The sequence below is a fragment of the Mobula hypostoma genome, chromosome 26 (genome assembly GCF_963921235.1).
Source record: "Mobula hypostoma chromosome 26, sMobHyp1.1, whole genome shotgun sequence".
Lineage (NCBI taxonomy): Eukaryota > Metazoa > Chordata > Chondrichthyes > Myliobatiformes > Myliobatidae > Mobula > Mobula hypostoma.
In genome coordinates, this window is record NC_086122.1 from 29,233,025 (window position 1) to 29,255,261 (window position 22,237).

Genomic DNA, 22,237 nt, shown 5'->3' on the forward strand with positions numbered 1-22,237 from the left:
AAGTTTGTACTATTTTAACCTACACGAACTACGGGAATTTTACTTCCCATGGTGCATTGCCCTACACCGCTCTGCCCAAGTTTCCACCTCATCTATGTCCCACCTTGTCCTTAGACAACCTTCTTCACTATCTACACCACCAATTTTCATGCTGTCTACAAATGTCCCACTCAAACCACCTACAGTACTGTGCAAAAAGTACTTGAGCACATACTGTATATACATCTAGGGTGCCTCAGACTCTTACACAGTACTGTATTTGTCAACGTGGAGCAGAGGGCGGGTTTGTAAATCTGGTGGGAGCAAAGGATGTTGGGAATGGTGAGGGCGGTATTCCACGGGACGGGTGCGGGACGGGTAGCGAGAAAGAGTGCCAGGGCCGGTGGGTGGTGTGGGTACAGACGCACCCAGCCCTGAGACAGCAGGCACGGTCATTTGATTCAAAACAATTGGTTTATTGATCATTACAGAAGGTCTCTCTGGTGCTTTCTGCTCTCTCCCCTCTCCCTTCCCCCTTTCCTAACTGTGATTCCCTTCTCCCTGCCCCCTTCCCACTCTCAGTTCACAATAGATTCCCATATCAGAATCAGGTTTACTATCACTCACATACGTCACAAACTTTTTTTTGCGGTAGCGGTACTTTATACTTTATTGTCGCCAAACAATTGATACTAGAATGAATCAACACAGCGATATTTGATTCTGCGCTTCCCGCTCCCTGGATTACAAATTGATAGTAAATATTAAAAATTTAAATTATAAATCGTAAATAGAAAATAGAAAAATGGAAAGTAAGGTAGTGCAAAAATCTGAGAGGCAGGTCCGGATATTTGGAGGGTATGGCCCAGACCCGGGTCAGGATCCGTTCAGCAGTCTTGTCACAGTTGGAAAGAAGCTGTTCCCAAATCTGGCCGTACGAGTCTTCAAACTCCTGAGCCTTCTCCTGGAGGGGAGAGGGACGAAAAGTGTGTTGGCTGGGTGGGTCATGTCCTTGATTATCCTGGCAGCACTGCTCCGACAGCGTGCGGTGTAAAGTGAGTCCAAGGACGGAAGTACATTGCAATACATAGAATTCCTATAGTCCTGTGAAAAAGTCTTATGCTCCCTAGCTTTAGATATGTGCCTAAGACTTTTGCACAGTGCCATGCACACTCACCCAAGTCGCTGATATATTTGGAGACACACACATACACAAACACACTCTGTTGCAGAAATTCAGCATATCAGACAGCATCTGTGGAGAGGAACAGTCAACTTTTCTGGCTGAGACCCTTCATCAGGAGTGGAATGGAAGTGGGAAGAAGCCAGAATAAGAAGGTGGGGGAGGGGGAGGAGCACAAACTGGCAGGTGATAGGTGAATCCAGGTGAGGGAAGAGGTAGGTGGGTATTGGAGACAGACTGAAGTGAAAGCTGAGAGGTGATGTGTGGAAGAGGTAAACTTGATAGAAGAGGGCAGTAGACTATGGGCGAAAGGGAAGGAGGAGGGGCACCAGAGAGAGGCGATGGGTAGATGAGAAGAGAAGGGGTAAGAGGGGAGCCAGAATAGGGAATGAAAAAGGAGAGAGGGGAGAAAATTAGGGATATCAGTGCCCATGCCATTAAGTTGCAGGTTGGATTCCTCCAGTATTTTGTGGTTTATTCCTCTCCACAGATGCTGCATTTTGTGTGTGTTGCTCTGGATTTCCAGCATCTGCAGAATAGCTTACATTTATATATTTAATCCTTTGCTGTTTCTAATAGCAAAGCTCCTGGCATTGATCCACATGGTACGCCATTCATTACAGTAAAGTTAAAACCCGTCATGTCTTTCACATTACATAAACATCCTTTCCAAATTCTGACCCAGAAGCACACAAGAAAGGTTAGCTGAGGAGATTCATATTTAGCTCTGTAAATATTGAAAAGTGAAGGAAAGCTGGGGAATACACTATATATATATTTATAAACATTCCAACTTTTTGTTAGCTCCATTTTGAGTGATTAAGTGATTGCATTTCAAAGACTTCCACACACTAAATTTCAAATACACTGCAAAGATAGATTTTCAGGGTGAACAATTGCCCTGCAGTGCCAACAGAATTTGTACAGAATTGTTGAAAATGTTCACTCCTGATTCCATAACACTTTCTTGTTGGTAATAATCCTGTTTGTGGAAACCCCAGCTCTAACCCCCTCATATCTCTTGCCTTCAAATTAACACCAGCAGTGTGATTGCTTGAATATGTCAAATGACAAAACAACATGCCTATGACCTTGTCTTGTGAGGATCACTGATTGGATGAAAACTATAATCAAAAATCCAAATTTGGTAAAATAGCAGAGCACGAGAGTAATGGGCTGCATCTTTCCCTCGACAGAAAAGGTAGACCAAATAGCAGAAAAGGAAATTACTTTCTGTTTTTTTTTAAAAGAGTTCAAGGAGAATGTGTTATGCTGGGAGAATGGTGAGCGGTGAAGGCATAAATCACAGGAAAAGTGTTTAAAAATAAATCAAAAATCAAACAATTTGCTAAGATTCTGAGAAAAAAAAAGATGCTGGAAATACTCATTGGATCAGTCAACGTTTCTACAGAGAGATGCAATTAGCATTTCTAATCTATGACGTTCCTTCATTCCAATGAAGACTATTGATTGAGATCCAGGTAGTGGACAGCTGAGGGTCCTGGCAGGGCCGAATGACGGCCTCTCTTTATTCGTGACCGGGTGTCCTTGGAGAGGAAGCATGCGGTCACGAAGGGTACAGTGGGGGATTTCCAGGAATGGATGATTTTATAGACAGTAATAATCATATTTTAATTTGAGTTTGTTCACTGTCTTGTAAATACCTGATGTTTGTATTTTGTGTAATTTTTTTGTGCAAATAAACTTTCGTGGTTTTGTAAAAACATTGGCCTGATATGTAAATCATGTTCTGTTTCCGGCGATATTTTTTAGAAGTAAATATGGGACAACTGACCAAAGAAAAGAAAATAACGGACGAGGAATTCCATTTTATATCAATAACTTGTATTTTGTGATTAAACATATCCACTGTGCTTTATTACCATCTAACAGTTGGTATAAGTACATAAAGCAATATCTTGAAATTAGAAACATTAATTTGCTGAGATAATTCAGACCTATTAATGAAGAAATTAGAAGACGTGACTGGGCAACACTGCAGATTCAGTAAGATAACGGTGTGTCTGATTACAGCAGCTTCTATGCGGTCAACCAAAGGTGTTGTTATCCTTTTTAAATGTAATTTTTTATTATCACAAGACCCTGCTGCACATTAAGAATTTAAAGTATTGCTGGTGTACCCCATCAGCAAGTTGCCTGCTGGCGGAGAAACTGAAGGAGTTGGACGTGACATGGATCGTGCTGCTGCCTGCGCCAGAGAGATGTCGGAGGAGTCAGTGGTCATCTTAGTCACTTCTCTCATGATTGCAAGGCTCTGTAGGACATTGTAAGTGTGGAATGCTGCAAGTAAGATTCACTGGTTTGTTGGCGGATGGCAGGGGAGCCGTGTGGCCTCAGTCAAAGGGAGGATTAGGCCTCAAGTCGTGGTGTCGCCTGTTTACAGCTGCCCAGGAGAGAAGCGTCAGCATCGGTACTCTCCACTAGAGGTGCAGAGTCCAAGCTGGAGTCAGTGCTGCCCCTAGTGTTCGCTTGGCAGAAGACAAGTTGTATTGTGTTCAACTGCAGACTGCTGCAACATTCATGGAATCAGGAGCTTGGATAATGTTTATTTTTTGTGTGACTGTATTTTACTGATATCTTATATGTAGTTGCTATCTTATATGTGCCTTGTGCTGTGTGTGACTGTTAGTACTGTATGTTGCACCTTTGCCCCTGAGTAGTACTGTCTTGTTTACTGTACTCATGGGTATTCATATATGGGTGAATGACAATTAAACTAGAACTTGATTTTTGGTTGCTTGTTAGTGATGACATGTTGAAGAGCAGCTATTGAGATCAGGGTTATTAATATATTGGTTACTACTCCAGAGACTATTGTCTTCAATATGAAGGATAAATAACCAGTGATCATTGAAGTGATTATTAATAAATTCATAAGCCATCTGGGAAGGAATCATACATTTTACAGCTTCAAGGCCATCCAGTCCTTGATACTTTACCATGTTTTGGAAGAGCTCCCCCTTCAGGCACATTCTAATCCTCTTGTTCTGGACTATTTTTAACACAGGAGGTACAGGAGCCTGAAGGCACATACTGAACAATTCAGGAACAACTTCTTCCCCACTGCCATCAGATTTCTGAATGGATATTGAACCCATGAACACTATCTCACTACTTTTTCTCTTATTATTTATTTATTTTTGTTATTATTATTGATTGAGATACAGGGCCCTTCCAGCCCTTCAAGCCACACCGCCCAGCAGTCCTCCAATTTAACCTTAGCTGAATCACGGGACAATTTACAGTGAATACTTTACCTACCAACTGATGCGCCTTTGGACTGTGGGAAAAAAACAGGAGCACCCAGAGGAAGCCTACACAGTCACGGGGAGGATGTTCAAACTCCTTTACAGGCAGTGGTGGGGATTGAACCTGGGTCACTGGTACTGTGCTAACCACTACGCTACTGTGCTGCCCTGTTTTGCACAACATATTTATTTTAATTTATATATATGTAGACTCACTGTAATTCACAGTTTTTATTATTATGTGTTACAATGTACTGCCATATCACAACAAGTTTACGACATATGCCAGTGATATTAAACCTAATTCTGGTTCTGATTTCAGAGCTGTGAAAGATTTTGAAAGGATATTTATGAAGCTCAAGAAGACTTTTTTTTCAAACAAAAGCTGGAGCAAGTTAAATTCAGATAACCTGCCTCTCCAGTTTATGTCAGAGTTGGCTCATCAACCTATAATGACAGCTCAGTTTTTCTCTCTCTCTAGAGACGCTGACTGCCTTGCTGGATATTTCCAGCATTTCTTTTGTTTCAGATTCTCAGCAACTGTGGTGTTCTCTATCTCATCATTTCAGCATTCTGGATTTTTATTCTCTCTCTCTCTCTTCATTCAGTCATCTCCCTTGATTAACACCTTCAGAAGGCAGATCAGCTGCTATTACCCTCCCTCAGGCAGGACTACCACCACCACTGGCATCACTCAGTCCCTACATTTCCATCACAGACATTCCCTTTAATCCCCTTTGCAACTTAAAGCACTCTCAGTTTCTATCTGTATATTTCAGATGTAACTCAATGACCTGTGTCATAAATTCTGTTTCCCTCTCCAGAGATACTGACAGACCTCTTCTGCATTTCCCGCTTCTTCTTCTTGGGCACTTGTACGAGCTCCCAGAGGAGCATAGGCAATTGATGACCTCCTGTCTCCATCGTCCAAAGTCAATGGCATGGTTGGAGTTCATCAACATTTCTGCAATCCATTACATCCTCTGTACAGGGGGGGCATTGGCCTATATTGCTTCAACAGAGCCCTGTTGGCCGGCCTTACCTGTCTCCATCTCTCACGATGGAAATGTAGGGTTGGACATTGTTTGGCCAGCTGCATTTCCTGAATTGTCAGTTTTATTTTTAGAAAATTCCATCATCTGTAGTGCTTTGCTTTCTACTTCTTTCTGAGATATTTTCAGATGGGCCAACGCGGTAGCATAGTAGTTGCCACAACGCTTTACAGTACAGGCAACCTGGGTTCAATTCCCACCGCTGTCCTGCAAGGAGTTTGCACGTTCTCCCCTGTTCGCTGCGTGGGTTTCCTCTGGGTGCTCCGGTTTCCGCCCAGTTGGTAGGTTAATTGATCATTGTAACCTGACTCGTGATTAGGCAAGGGCTAAATCAAGGGATTGCTGGGTGGTGTAGCTCGAAGGCCCAGAAGTGTCTAGACCACACTGTAGCTCAGTAAAAAAAAAGTTATCTGGAAATCTACATAAATAACGAAATTGGGCTTTCCCTGTAATTATTGCTTCAGTCAGCTGTTGGTGCAGGGGAAACGCACTGATCTTTGTAATCATGCTGAGAACTGGACAGGATCATTGAGTAAATTATAAGGCTAGTATAAGACAGTAGATAAAAGCAACAAAATGTAAAGTGCTCAGTTACTTAAAATACCATATGTTTATGCTTGAATCCTAGAAAATATCAATTCACTTAAAGTTATTAAGGAAGGCAGGAATCGATGGAGACTGAATAAAGCAGAGTTTTTAAATAGTGAATTTGTATCTGTCTTTGCCCAGGAAGGAGAGCAATCTGCTGACAAGTCAGATAGTAAGTCAAAAGCCGCAGAGGGGGAACAGAGCAAAAAGAAAAAAGCAAAGGTAAAAGGAAGGCTTGGGTTTAATATAGTATCTGAATCATCAGCAGTATGCAAGGTAAAGTGTGTTTATTCATTATATGCCATTTTGTTTGAGATGGGTGATCAGGGTCTTTCCATGATGATGATTGTTCTTGGCAAATTTTTCTACATTGCCTTCTTCTATGCACCTCCACTAAGACCACAACCTTGTCGTGGTTTGGAGGCTTACCTGCCTCCAGGTTCAGCTGGTCCAGCTCAGGGCTAACAACCTTGACTGGTAAAACAAAATTGTTACGGAATCAGCAGTGAAGAATCCTTCTACATCTGAGTGTGACGGTATTCCTGAGTCTCCACCGGGGACTTGCATGACTGGCTGTGGTGAAAGCCTGCGAAGCACCCCCACCCCCACCGATCAGAGTCGCATGAAGCCAGGGGGGCAGGTGATGGCTGGTCATATGAACAGCAGTCCTGGTTGTGTGACCACTGATGCCAGGCGGACAACCTCTGAAGAGTTTTAACAATGGCTGGGGTCGCCTGTCAATGCTGCTCTAAGCGACTGCGGCATAATGGGCAGAGTTCTTCTAGCCAGTGTTGTTTACAAGACGGGTGACCCCAGTCATTGGCAGTACTCTTCAGAAATTGCCTGGCATCAGTGGTCGTAGAAACCAGGACTCATGATAATACGACCATCCACCACCTGCTCCCATGGCTTCAGGTGACCCTGACTGGGGGGGCATTGCAGGTGCTGCAGCTCACCCAAGGGTGACCTCCAGGCTAGCGGAGGGAAGGAGTGCCTTACACTTCCTTTGACAGAGATGTATCTCCACCCGGACACCTAATTTCATTATACCGTTCTTAAGCGACATGGTTTTCTCATACCAAAGGCCATTCTGGGGAATATATGTCACCTCCTAAATTTAACTGCCCGTTGAATGAATCGATTTTCAGGCGACCCTGAAAATGCTTCTACTGGGGCCATTTTAGAATTGATCTGTGCTTGAGTGGTGGGGGGATAATGCTGCACAATTTCAGCTTCTTGTAGAGGCTGTCTACAAGAAGGGTCAGAGCCGTCTCTATTTCCTGAGGAGACTGAGGTCCTTTAACATCTGCCGGACGATGCTGAGGATGTTCTACGAGTCTGTGGTGGCCAGTGTTATCATGTTTGCTGTTGTGTGCTGGGGCAGCAGGCTGAGGGTAACAGACGCCAACAGAATCAACAAACTCATTTGTAAGGCCAGTGATGTTGTGGGGATGGAACTGGACTCTCTGACGGCGGTGTCTGAAAAGAGGATGCTGTCCAAGTTGCATGCCATCTTGGTCAATGTCTCCCATCCACTACATAATGTACTGGTTGGGCACAGGAGTACATTCAGCCAGAGACTCATTCCACCGAGATGCAACACAGAGCGTCATAGGAAGTCATTCCTGCCTGTGGCCATCAAGCTTTACAACTCCTCCCTTGGAGGGTCAGACACCCTGAGCCAATAGGCTGGTCCTGGACTTATTTCCTGGCATAATTTACATATTACTATTTAACTATTTATGGTTTTATTACTATTTATTATTTATGGTGCAACTGTAACGAAAACCAATTTCCCCCAGGATCAATAAAGTATGACTATGACTATGACATCCTATGTCCCCGTGTCCTAATGCCACTCATGAAAGAGGGTCACCAGGGAAGGCTCTGAGAGCTCTCTGTGTAGGTCTGCACATTAGAAGCCTTGCACCCAGTGCCCCCTTTTTCAGGAGAAAATGCAAAAGCCAGCAGTGTGTCTCAAAGCCAGCATTCCTCTCGGATTATTATCTCAGGAGCTTCGGTCGTTGGCTGTGCTGGGTTACACACATTGCTGCTCTCTGCTGCACTGCAGTCTTCATGTAAAGTCTAACTAGTAAAGCAGGGTGCCTATATTGGCTAAATGCAGAATTATCACAACTGCAAGTGCTATTTGGCTTTTCCACAGTCTCCCACAGTAATTACGTAAACACGAGGAATTCTGCAGATGCTGGAAATTCAAGCAACACACATCAAAGTTGCTGGTGGACGCAGCAGGCCAGGCAGCATCTCTAGGAAGAGGTACAGTTGACGTTTCGGGCTGAGACCCTTCGTCAGGACTAACTGAAGGAAGAGCTAGTAAGAAATTTGAAAGTGGGAGGGAGAGGTGGAGATCCAAAATGATAGGAGAAGACAGGAGGGGGAGGGATGGAGTCAAGAGCTGGACTGGTGATTGGCAAAAGGGGTATGAGAGGATCATGGGACAGGAGGCCCAGGGAGAAGGAAAGGGGGAAGGGTGAAGCCCAGAGGATGGGCAATAAACCGTCCCATGATCCTCTCATATCCTTTTTGCCAATCAACTGTCCAGCTCTTGGCTCCATCTCTCCCCCTCCTGTCTTCTCCTATCATTTTGGATCTCCCCCTCCCCCTCCCACTTTCAAATCTCTTACTAGCTCTTCCTTCAGTTAGTCCTGACGAAGGGTCTCGGCCCGAAACGTCGACTGTACCTCTTCCTAGAGATGCTGCCTGGCCTGCTACGTTCACCAGCAACTTTGATGTGCGTTTCCTGTCCCACAGTAATTACGTGGCTAATTGAATGGTATCCTCCCACACCCCCCCCCCCCAAGCAGGATATTGTTAGTAGCAGTGATACTTGGGTGGCGGGGTGGAGATACATCTCTACCAAAGGAGGTGTAAGGCACTCCTTCCCTTTGCTGGCCTGCAGATCACCCTTGGGGAAGGTGTAGCAGTTGCTTAGCAACTCCCCCACCCGATCGGAGTCACATGAAGCCATGGGAGCAGGTGGTGGATGGTCGTATGAGCACAATGTCTCTTCCATCTCAGGCAACTGAGAAATCCAGCATGGGCCCCCAAATCTTTAAGACCTTCTACAGGGGCCCCATTGAGAGCATCCTGACTGGCTGTATCACCGCCTGGTACGGGAACTGCACCAACCTTGATCACTGGGCACTGCAGAGAGTGGTACGGACAGCCCAGCGCATCTGTGGATGTGAACTTCCCTCCACTGAGGACATTTATAGTAGCAGGTGCGTAAAGAAGGCCTGGAAGATTATTGGGGACACCAGTCACCCCAACCATAAACTGCTTCAGCTGCTTCCATCTGGCAAATGGTACCGCAGCATTAAAGCCAGGACCAACAGGCTACAGGACAGCTTCTTTCTAAATTCACATGCCTGTACATTGTAATGGAGTCAAAAGGTGAAGATTTTTACTTCCTTATGTTGTGGAATGGATGTAAGATTTAATGGATGTAAATTCTAATTCTACTCTCCTTTTGGTTGTGATGATTCCGAATTCAGGCAATAGGACACCACCTTACAGTGGTACATCATTTCAGATTTAACAATAATGTCTTTGCTGACCCTGTTTCTGCTGAAGCACTTGCTGTGAGAACATCTGTAGTTCCTTGTCTTCATCAGTTTTTTCTTTGACCTTGTGTAGTTTTGTTACAAACACATTTCTTGCCTACTATATATCATCACGCCAGGGTCTCTCATGCTGCCCCTGGGGCTATTAGATTAAAACTGCACCACTAGCACCCGTCTCTTTTCTGGGTTGATTTACCCTGAGTGAAGCCATTACTCTAAGCCTCAAGAGCCTTCCTTGTGGACTACACAGGCTTTTCATTTAGTTTTGCTGTAAGGATAGGTGATCACTATCTAATACAAAATTCCCCTGTAGAGATGAATGTGAGACTTGCGTTCTTAAATAATAGCCCTGTCTCTACGTTGGCATCTCTTATTTTAGTGAGCCTGAGGTAAACACTGTCAGCTTTTACGCTGGCTGCTCCCAGACCTTTGAAAAGAAGAAAATGACAGGCTTGTCTCGGTGTATACCTCCTCTTTAGGTCTGCTAAAGCTCATTTTCATTTGCAACCATTGAAACTTGGCATCTTTATTCATTCAGTCTCTCAGGTTTGCTGCATGTCTCAGGCAGGAGAGATGGAGGAATTCATACATTGATTATTCTTTCTGGTCTCCCTCTCAGCAATAGCTGTGACCTTTTTTTCTGACCTTGGCTTTGCTGTGTCTGGTGTGTTTACCATTTTAACAAGCTAGCATTCTATGTCCTTTTATAACTCATTTCTCAGCATATAGGGCTCATCCACCCTTGTACTTTCTTGGAGATAACAGTCTCGGTTCTGTTCACCAACTCCTTTGATTTGGCTATCACTTGCTACCCCTGTACCTTACATCTTCAGCCTCCTTTGTGCTGAAACATACATCCTTTCCCACTCTGAAGCCGAAAGGTTGACCTTAGAACTTGATTCATACGAGTCTGTTAACTTTTTGTCAACAGTGAGGACTTGTCATTCAGACTCAAGTTCCACAATCCGTTTCTGGCATCAGGTTTGCTGAAATTCCGAACTCCACTAGCCAACGCACACAAGGTGCTGGAGGAACTCAGCGAGTCGGGCAGCATCTATGGAGGGGAATAAATCGTGACGTTATCAGCTGGGTCCTTTCAATGCTGGATAGGAAGGGGAAAGAAGCCCTAATTAGGAGGTGGTGGGAGGGGAAGGAGCACAAGCTGACAATGGTAGATGAGACCAGGTGAGGGTGAAGGTGGGTGATTGGGGAGTAGGGATGAATTTGGGAGGGGATAGGTACAAGAGGTTTTATAGGAGAGGACAAGGGACTATAGGAGAGAGGGAAGGAGGAGGGGATCCAGAGGAAGGTGATGGGCAGGTGAGGAGATGAGAAGGGATGAGAGGAAGGAGCATGGAGGATGCAAAAAGAGAAGGAAGCCGGGTGGAGAAATTACTGGAATTATGGAGAAATCAATGTCCATGCCATCAGGTTGAAAGCTACCAGACAGAATATGAGGTATTGTTCCTCCAACCTGTGTTTGGCCTCATCACGGCAGGAGAGGAGGTCCTGGATCAACATATTAGATGGGAATGAGAAGTTGAATTGAAATGGGTAGCCACCAGGAGATTGTACTTTTTATGGTGGAGAGAGCAAAGGTTCTCTATGAATCAGTCTCTCAATCTGCATTTGGTCGGACTAACATAAAGGAGGCTATGCCAGAGGTCTCCACTAGTTGTCCTCCGCGATGTCTTGTAGAATGGAGATTGGATAGTGGTCGCTCTTGATCATCTAATCTGAGACCTTGAGCTCTAGGCATAACGATAGCCTAACAGATTACTATCTCAGCACCATGCAGCTCACACAACATTTAGGTTTAAATCATGGTTATTAACCCATTCTGGTCCATCTCAAATTTCCTTTTCACCAGTACAATTGGTACTTTAAGTGGGAGGTTAATCGTTGCTTTCATCCTTTTGAAGTGTTCCTTTGATGAGCATGTTGCTTTCAAGTCTCATTGTCTCTTCCACTTTGTGGTCTACTGAAATTAAATGTACTTGCTTGCAATGCTCACACTCAGGCTGGCATCCCCTTCTATTCCTGTGTCACAGCTCACAGTTAACTTCCTTCGTCTCACTTTCCAAATAGGATCATGCCAATTTGTGGAATTTCTATTGCCCCCCTCCACCCCCCATGCAATGGTAACATGACTTTGCTTTGTTTCAACGCATTTTTCATCTGATGCCTACCATATCTTTTCTGAAAATTGCAGAAGAGTGGCGTAACATTATTGCAGCACCAGCAATTCGGGTTCAATTCCGCCATTTTCTGTAAGGATTACGTACTGTACGTTCTTCGAGTAACCATGTGGGTTTCCTCTTGATGATCTGGTTTCCTCCCACATTCAATGACGTATGGATTAGTTGGTTAATTAGGTGGTGAAAGCTCATTGGGACAAAAGATAGATAGATACATGGCTCCTACATCTATAAAATTGTGAGATAGAGTAACCCATGTCAAACTTTTCCTCATAATGGAGGTAGACAAAACAAGAGGACATGGATTTGGTGTAAGGGGTAAGAGATTTTGAGGGGGGGCTGTTTCACCCAGAGAGTGTGGAGTGCCTGGAGTAGACTGCCTGCGAGAACATTGGAAGCACAGTTACTGACACCATTTAGGAAGTGTCTCGATGAGCATTTCAAGCACCTAGATGTAGAAGGAATCATGCAAGAGGTACTCAAAGATGGGACTCGTGCAGATGGGTGCCCACTGGTTGATGTGGACGCTGTAGGCCGAGTGGAATTTTTCATTGCGTGTTCAGGTTATGCTGATCCCCAGATTCACTCATTTTCCTCCAACACACATTTACTGGTTGTTGTTCTATGCTTTGAAAGAAAATCATTCACAGGCTTGGCTGTTTTTTCCTGAAATGCTGATTCAATTTCCCAAAGAATGCCTAAACAGTAGGATTCTAGACTGGAGATTGTAGGATAATGACTAATGTTTTCTTAAGATGTTCCTAATAAACTAGACATTGATCCCCACTTGAGGTCTTGGTAGGGCAGTTGGCACTGATAAGCCGTGGGTCTCTCAGTCATTAATTACTCAGACAGATGACTGATCCTGCCAAATCCTGTGAATTATAACATCATAAGATATAGAAGCAGAAATGGGCCATTTGGTCCATCAAGTCTGCTCTGCCATTTCATCATGGCTGATCCATTCTCCCCTCTCAGCCCCAATCTCTTGCCTTCTTTCAATATCCCTTCATGCTCTGACTAATCAAGAATCTTATCAGCCTCTGCCTTAAATATACCCAATGACTTGACCTCCACAGCTGCCTCTCAGAACAAATTCCACAGATTCACCACGCTCTAGCTAAAGAAATTTCTTCCTCACCTCAGTTCTAAAAGGACGCCCCTCTATTCTGAGGCTGTGCTCCCTGGTCTTAGACTCCCCCCACCACAGGAAACATCCTCTCCACATCCACTCTGTCGAGGCCTTTCAACGTTCAATAGGTTTCAATGAGATCATCCCTTAATCTTCTGAATTCCCGTGAGTAGAAGCACAGAGCCATCAATAACAAGCCTTTCAATCCTGGAATCATTTTTGTGAGCCTCCTTTGATCCCTCTCTAATTGTAAATAACTGCTTGACAAGAGATCATTGAACCATAGTGGAGATGAGAGATGAGGACTCTAACATCATAGAACTGCATGCGTCTGTATGTTTGCATCCCTTGCATTCTGCAGGTCTTACTCGTTTTCTGTTGAAACACGAGTGGAATGAGTTTTGGGGAACTACAAGCGGAGAATTCCTGCCACTGGGAACCACACCTACACTGGCCTGGGGATCAGCTAAACACTGATGTATGCATGAACCAACAGGGATTTCCACACCAACACTATAACAAAGTCAACCCACAGTATTGTGCAATAGTCTTAGGCACATATATATAGCTAGGCTGCACTGTACTTATGCCGCAAAAAAAATAATAATTTCTTGACGTATGTGAGTGATGATAAACCTGATTCTGATATGGGTCTCTTTTATGGACTGAGAGTGTGAAGGGGGTAAGGAGAGGGGAATCATAGTTGGGAAAAGGGGAAGGGAGAAGGATAGGAATAGGAAGTACCAGAGAGACATTCTGTAATGATCAATAAACCAATTGTTGGGAATCAAATGACCTTGCCTGGTGTCTCAGTGCTGGGTGTGTCTACACCTGTGCCAATCTCCCCTCCATCCCGACACACCTTCCCTACCACCCCTCCTGTGGCGCTCCACACTCACCATTCCCAACATACTTTGCTCGCGCCAGATTTACAAACTCTCTCTCTGCTCTACATTGACAAATACAGTACTGTGCAAAAGTCTTAGGCACCCTAGCGATATATATGTGTGTGTCAGGACTTCTTGTACAGTACTGTACACTTCCACCCAAGTTATTGCATTTCACAAAGGATATAAATAAGTTATTTTTGGTAAGGTGATCTGCTTTTGCCTTTAGAAACAGGACTGTTTTTGAGTTAATACTCCCGCAGTAGGATATCGCCCAGGAAGTGAAAAGAATTTTCCACTTACTGAGATGTTGAAGAACTGGTTGAGGAACTGCCTAGAATTCTTCTTTAGCAATAAACAACGTGGCTTTGAAATGTTGCCCTAGATCACATGCTGAAAGTCAGCCAGATATTTATCCCATGTCCTTCTGACTTAACTGAGCAATGCTGTAACTAAACCTCATTTTAAAGAATGCTGATATAAAAGGTTTGGCAAGAAGGTAACTGAATCAAAATTACACATCTTTTTCAAATGTTAATTTTAAGGGCTGATATTGTTTAAGTTATATTTAATATCCTTATGAGCCGTAAGATGGCACTGGTGAAGTACAGCGACAATTTGCGGGCAGCACACAAAACTATTAACTGCTTTATTAATCACACTTTTTTTGGTATTGATCACTGTAATCAATAGCCTGTAACTTCCCTTTCGGAGCTGAGCTTTTGAACCACCGGTACAGCCTGCCATTTTTGCGGTGTGAACTGAGATCTCGAAGGTACAGGATGGTTGTGGTGTGGTTGCTAGGGTCGAATCGAGGCGGCAAAGTCCAGGCCCGATAGCAGGGAGCGAGCCAATGTTTGGTCATTGCTGGAGCAGACTTGGAGGCGACTCGAAGCAGCAGACCTGAGGCAGGGCAGAGTTGAGGCTGTGGGTCCCATGCCCGAGCGTAAGGAACAACTGGCTTGGTCGACTTAAGTGGTGGGCCAGACCGAAAAGGTTGGGTGTGGGCCCAATCGAACTGGTGGGGCCCAGGTCTGAGAACATATAGGGCGAGTGATGGGCTGGTTCAGCTCGCTGCACCATGAAGTTTACTTGCCTCTGCGCTGAACTAAGGCTGTGGCCTGCAACTAACAGGCTCCTGAATCGGCTGCAGTGACGACTGGCTTCGTGGCTGTCAACTCACTTCCGTGCACTTCACTTCTGAGTGTTATTTGCTTACTTTTATTGTTTGCACAATTTTGTTCTTTTTCTGCACGTTGTGTGTTTGACAGTTTTCCTTTTTAATGGGTTTCTTTGTTTTGTGGCCGTCTGTAAGGAGACAAAACTAAAGATTGTATGTATTATACACACTTTGATAATAAATATACTTTGAACTTTATGAGTTCCCTATGTTCAGGAAAGTTGCCATGGCTTTGGATTGTGACCTGATATTCTTCTCAAGATTGTTGTCTTGAAAAGTAACCTTTCAAGATCTAACAAGTAGGTGTTTGGAAGTGCACAAGCCAAGAAATTCTGTCGTATAATGTTTGCTTGCCCAATCAGATTTTGTAGAAAGTCCTGAATACTAATTTCACAGGGTACATTGTGTGTTGGCAATGCATTCCCAGGAATGAGATGCAGATCTTATGAGATGAATATGTATAGAGGCTCCTGGCCAACTGTGGTCACAATGAATTGTGCGTAACTGGTTTAGGCATGTCTGTGGAGTAGGTTTTAACTGGTTTGTTGAAGTCTGCTTCAGGTTTATAGCATCTGACATTTCTTAGACCAGTGCCAGAGAATGCAAAATGTTTATTGTCATGCAGCTGTCTCTATGGTTGAGGTAAATTTTGAAATCTTTGTTTCCACCGCACCTCCATTTCTCTCACTGTAATTAACTTCAAGGCCACTCATTTCCTTCCTGACAGTCCACAACCCTTGATCCCAGCTACCAGCGGATCAAGTATTCATTATCAGTGATCAATCCTGGACTGAAAGGGCTAGAAAATGACGACTGATTCATAAATAAAGTTTGCATTTCCTTGAATATTAATGACTGAGATGTTCACGATGTTTAAGGTTACAGTAGGATTTGTTGGGTTTTATTGAAGTTATTTGAAAGTATAGATAATATTGAGGACAAGGATGAATTATCTTACAATTAGGAAGCAGCTATTTGGGGAAATGTAAGTAAACATTTCTTTTGCAGTTGAGTTTATTGTCACCTGCACAAGTACATTAATCCACAGCGACAAAGAAATTCTTTCAGCAGGAGCATACAAGCAGCATTTACAAGTGAAAATCTAAACCTTACACTATTTTTACAAGAAAAGCACAATTAGAATTTTAAAAACATAAACTTTAAACCCAACCCTCCGACTGCCTTGTTTGGCATTGTTGGAGGAAATGATTTTACTGTTAAGCCGAATGATTTGCATATTTTGGCTTTTATTTCTCTTTTAGCCAGAAGAGTTGTGTTGCTTAAATGGAAAGATGCCGCTCCGCCCATTGGTTGACTGATGTTACGTCATCTTTAAATCTAGAGAAGATTAGGTGTTCTATTTCTATACCTTTTTTCACATTATGGGGCCCTTTTTGGAACTACTTTCACAGTTTTCGATTTGTTCAGCAATGATGATGGCTATTATATGTTCGAATTTACAACTATATGTAAGAGATTTTTTTTCTTTTCTTTTAACCAAACAGCTGTTTTTTCTCTTTTTTTCTGTTTTTTTAACCAAACAGCTGTTTTTTCTCTTTTTTTTCTGTTTTGTTATGGGGTTTTGATTTTGCTTTAAATTAGAATAAAATATACCTTTTCAATATAATGGTTAATTTACTATACATAGATATGGGGAAATTCAATCTTATTTCTGTTTCCATAATATCATAATGTATTTTGTATTGGTCTATGCAAGTAATTCATAAAAATATTGAAAAAGAAAGTTCACATTAGTGCAAAGTTCCTGCCAAGAAATGATTAAAACTTCAAAATTGAGTTGGTTGGCTTTCAGATAAGCGAGGGTCACTGGTGGGGAAATAATGATACAATATTGATTATCTGTAAACTTGACTAGTTAGTAAAAGGGTGAATGGCAAAATCTGTTCACGTGTGGGGGCTTCAGGAGTTGCAGAGGTTAGTAAGGAGAAAGGTGGAAAATTAAACCGAACTTACTCACTTAAAAAAATGTATTGAAATCAGACAGTGTGATTCCATAGAAGTTATTGAAGCAGACCATGAAAATAGAGACAAATACCTTATCAGAGAAGGAAGGGAACAGGGTGTTCAATGTAAATGCAGCTACGATGATTGACCAGTGTAAAAGATACACATAGGTCCCCAAGGCCTTATTTGTTCAAGATTCCAAAATAATTGCAATTGCTCTGTTCAAAGAAAAATAATAAGCATTGGGAATTCTTCACAGCTTTTAAATAGGAAAAGTAGCAATATGATTATGAAAAACTGATTTGCCATTTTAATTTTGGCAACTTTGGGCCAACAACATTTTGGGCTGGAGAGGGTGAGGCCAGCAAATAACACGACCATGGGTGACGTCCTACACAGAGGGTTCACAAAACTGCTCCTTTCACTCCTAAACAACAGGAATTCTGCAGATGCTGGAAATTCAAGCAACACACATCAAAGTTGCTGGTGAATGCAGCAGGCCAGGCAGCATCTCTAGGAAGAGGTACAGTCGATGTTTCAGGCCGAGACCCTGACGAAGGGTATCGGCCTGAAACATCGACTGTACCTCTTCCTAGAGATGCTGCCTGGCCTGCTGTGTTCACCAGCAACTTTGATGTGTGTTCCTTTCACTCCTTTTTCTTTCAAATGTTATTTGGCTACTGCTGGAGCCTGTGGCCTACATTTTGATGACGTGTTTTTGGGCCGATTGAGCCATCTGGTGCTTTGCTGACTCTGAGGAGGCTCGGTGAGGTTTCGGGTGAAAATGTGCGGCCTGGAGGTCAAGATGCCAGGGGACGGTGTGCGTGAGCCCGTGACCGATACCATTTCTTCCGATCTCACCGATTAAAGCGTCGAGGAAATCGGAATTACCAAAGGCGAGAGCGGAAGATGAGCGGGGCTTCAGCAGCATCTACCTGCAGGCGACCAGATTCGCTCTCCCTTTTGTTCACTGCTCCTGAAGGAAGGTGCCTGCGTCCAGATGGTCTCTCTCTCTCCCTCTCGCTTGATGCCAGAGGATGGTACCGGAGTCCTGGGTCTTGGGCATGGTCTAATCAATGTGGTTTGTGGATTAGACTCTGTAGTTCAGTATCATGTGATTCTGGTTTCCGGTTGCTCCTGTTTTTGTTGCTGTTTTGTGCGATTGTGATCGAGGCACACTGGTCCGGCAGCCTGAAGTTAACAAACAACATAGCACTAGCAGACATCCCACCTCTCCCGGAAGTTCTGGGAGTCTCCTGCATATTGATAGTGGCTTCCTGATGCCTGCAAATTATATACAATATCCCGGAAATCAATTTTTATTTAGAGTGAGCGAGAGAGAGAGAGAGCAAGGGAGAGAGAGAGAGAGCGAGAGAGCACGAGAGAGAGCGTGCGCCATGGTAGAGTGTTCCAAAAAAAAGAAAATATAAAATGTACGTCACCCCAGACTACACTAAAGTGTACCCCTGCTTAATAGGGGTTAAAAATAATGACAGTGTTGCTCGCTGCGTTGTTTGCAACAGTGACTTTTCTATTGCCCATGGTGGGTTAAGACTGTAAAAGACATGTTGAGGTGAGTTTAACAGGTGTCATTTGTTCATTAACATAGCTAATGTTATTTAAACTAGCTGGCTAGCTGCTAAGGAGTTACTCTATTGCAGACATCCCACCTCTCCCGGAAGTTCCGGGAGTCTCCCGCAAATTGATGGTGCTACCTCCCTGAAATGAGTTTTTGCAGGGTGGGATGTCTGCACTAGATTGATCTGATCAGAATATGCATGGACTGGTTCGATGATATGTGACTTGGTGTTTTATTTTCTGGGGGGGGGGAGCGCGGGTGGTTTCGCTCTTTTTTTGCCATTGTGGTCTTTTTTTTGCGTGTTTGGTGTTTGATGTTTATCTTTGAACTGGGTCCATGGATTTCTTTCTTTGTTTCATGGCTGTCTTTAAGAAGACGAATCTCAGGGTGGTATACTGCATACTTTGATCATAAATGTACTTTGAATCTTGAATCTCGCAACTTGACTATCGTACTGCTTCAAGCTGTGTTGGTAACCAGAGTGTCCAATGTTGACATTGGTTTTCTTTTTCAGGTCCAGAGCACCCAAGATCAGGCCAAGAATGCGTACCTGGCCCCGCCTCCACCTGTGAAACAGTTCCTCATCTCCCCTCCAGCCTCTCCGCCAGTGGGGTGGCATCCAATTGAAGATGCGACTCCAACCATTAACTACGACCTGCTGCGCGCAATTGCTACACTCGGGCCAGGTGAGATTTGGCATCATCTGTACATTAGTCCTGAGTTTGTGCACGTGTTTATCCGAGCATTTTTTGTAAGGTTGCCCAGATTACTGTGGATGGGCCTTAAATGAATTCCTCATAATTAATTGTGATGAAGCAGTTAGTATAAATTTTCCCTCGCTGCTGAGCTAGAACACCCATCCTATAGAGGACCACTCCCTCAAGAGAAGGGTGAGACTGCTCTAAATCTGTACAATTGAATCACTTAACTACAGATTGCACTGAGTGCAATTATGCCCAGGATCTGTGTTGTGTAAAACCCTCACAGTATTGTTTATTGGCCCTTACAACTTTGGAATAATAATTTATTTTTGTCTAAATGTATAAGCAAAGATTGCAAATAATGTCTTTGAATGATTGTTGATGACAGTAATTCCTCCCTAAAAAATAGTGTTTGTCTCTCATTACTGGCACTAAACTCACTCTATAATTGTCCCAGGGTGTTGCATTCTTTCTTCAAAATTCATCTAATTTGTTCTGCCTCAGAAATACATTCTATATTTAGCAGGCAAACCGCACAGACTGATGCAAAACATGGGAGACTCCGCAGATGCTGGGACTCCAAAACAACACACTCAAAATGCCAGGCAAAGTCAGCAGGTCAGGCAGCATCTATGGAAATGGACAAACGGTCGACATTTTGGGCCGAGATCCTGCTTCAGGGCTGAGAAAGAAGGGGAGGAGGCGCCGGAATGAAAAGGTGGGGGGGAGGAGAAGGAGGCTAGCTGGAAGGTGATAGGTGAAGTCAGGTTGGTGGGAAAGGCCAAGGGTTGGAGAGGGAGGAATCTGATAGGAGAGGAGAGTGAACCACAGGACAAGGGGAAGGAGGCCATTTCTTCTTATCTGTGTATCACCTCCCCCTGGGTCCCCTCCCACTTTCCTTTCTCCAATAGTCCACTTCCTCTCTTATCAAGTTCCTTCCTCTCCAGCCTTTTACCTTTCCCAGCCACCTGGGGCTTCACCTATCACCTTCTTGCAAGCCTCCCTCCCTTCCCTCCACCTTTGTATTCTGGTGCCCTCCCCCCTCCTTTCCAGTCCTGAAGAATAGACTGATCCTTCTGTTTTATACAATCAAACTTGCATGATTTCTGTCTGAATCTTCCGTGTCATTTCTGATTTGACTGGTCGAGAATTGTAAGGTTTTATTGATTTAGATTAATCTTCATTAAAATCTCCACCCAAGAATAACTATTCCAATTTGGATGAGTCCTGAGGTGCGCTTAGCTGAGCCTAGTTGTGTATTGACCTGAATCTGCCATTCATTCTACTGATATACAGTGCTCAGGTACATCTGCACCAGTACTCTGCTTTTAATTCTTTTGTTTCATGTAGCAGCAGGCAAAATAATTACCACAGTTTTAATAAAAGTGAATGCAGTAGACTTTAAAAAGCTACAGGCAGGATATTTCAGCAAAGTCCTGGGGTCAGTCTGTGTTCGACAGCTTTCGGTGCCCTCTGCTGGTCCAGAATAGCAGATCCCGCTGAAAATATCACCGCTGTTTTGAAACGAGATTCAAAGTTCATAAAAGTTCAAAATAAGTTTATTATCAAAGTACATAAATGTCACCATATACAACCCTGAGATTCATTTTCTTGTGGGCATACTTAATAAATCTTTTGAATAATAACCATAACAGAATCAATGAAAGACCGCCCAGTTAGGGTGTTCAGTCAGAGTGCAGAAGACAACAAACTGTGCAAATACAAAAAGAAGAAATAATTAATAAATAAATAAACAAACAAACAAACAATAAATATTGAGAACATGAGGTGAAGAGTCCTTGAAAGTGAGTTAATTGGTTGTGGGAATATTTCAATGATGGGGCAAGTGAAGTTGAGTGAAGTTATCCCCTTTGGTTCAAGAGCCTGATAGTTGAGTTTTCCTGAAGCTGGTGGTGTGAGTCCTGAGGCTCCTGTACCTTCACCCTGATGACAGCAGTGAGAAGAAAGCACATCCTGAATAGTGGGTGTTCCTGATGATGGATGCTGCGTTTCCTGTAGATATGCTCAATAATTGGAAGGGCTTTACCCATGATGGGCTGGCCCATATCCCCTACTCATCTGATATTGTCCACAAAATACTTTGTAGGTAAAAATGCCAATATGTTGTAGTGCTTAGAAATTCACTTGGTTAATATCTTGCGTCGAACTTGTGTTAATGGAATCCAGTACCTTGTTTCAAAATTATGTGAATTATGTAAAATGTCTTGCAACAAGCATTATACGGCTCTCTCCTGGGACAACCTGGGCTTCCCAGCACAGGAGTGGACGGATCTCTACTTGGGTGTGTTTTCCCAAAATGCCTGAGGCCCAAGCCAAGATGGCCACAATCTACCTTCTCATTCTTGCCATCCTAACCGTTGCACCGCCAGCCCCATTGCGTTCCCAACCCCAACTATGAAATCGTTCTGATCTAGTATCCAGCTACCTGACATCCAGTTCTGGAAAAGGGTCCTTGTTGGCCCCGCTATAGATGCATAGTGGAGAATATCCTGACTCGTTGCATCATAGCCTGGCATGGAAATACTGACGTCCGTGACAGGAAAAGCCTCGAATAGGTGGTGGATACAACCCAGTCCGTCACGAGAAAAGCCTTCCCCATCATTTAGCACATCAATAAGGAGTGCTGCCAGAAGAAAGCAGCATCCATCATCAAGGACAGCCACCATTCAGGCCTGTGCTCTCTTCTCGCTGCTGTCATCAGGAAGGAGGTACTGGAGCCTTAGGTCCCAGATCACCAGGTTCAGGAGCAGTTATTACCCTTCAACCATCAGGTTCCTGAACCAGAGTGGATAACTTCACTCACCTCAACACTGAACAGACACCACAACCTATGGACTCACTTTCAAGGTCTCTACAACTCATGTTCTCTATATTGTTTATTTACTTATTTATTATGATTTGTTTTATATTTGCAAAGTC

At 43.6% G+C, this 22,237-nt stretch overlaps 1 protein-coding gene across 3 annotated transcripts in view; it reads left to right on the forward strand.

Annotated features, from left to right (window-relative positions):
• Positions 1 to 22,237, forward strand: part of LOC134338129 (calcipressin-2-like) — a 127,404-nt gene that overhangs the window by 98,242 nt on the left and 6,925 nt on the right. For all 3 annotated transcript variants that reach the window (XM_063033685.1, XM_063033683.1, XM_063033686.1), the window contains one exon: positions 19,111 to 19,282. In XM_063033685.1, coding sequence (XP_062889755.1) covers positions 19,111 to 19,282 — 172 coding nt within the window. The remainder of the gene's footprint in view (positions 1 to 19,110; positions 19,283 to 22,237) is intronic.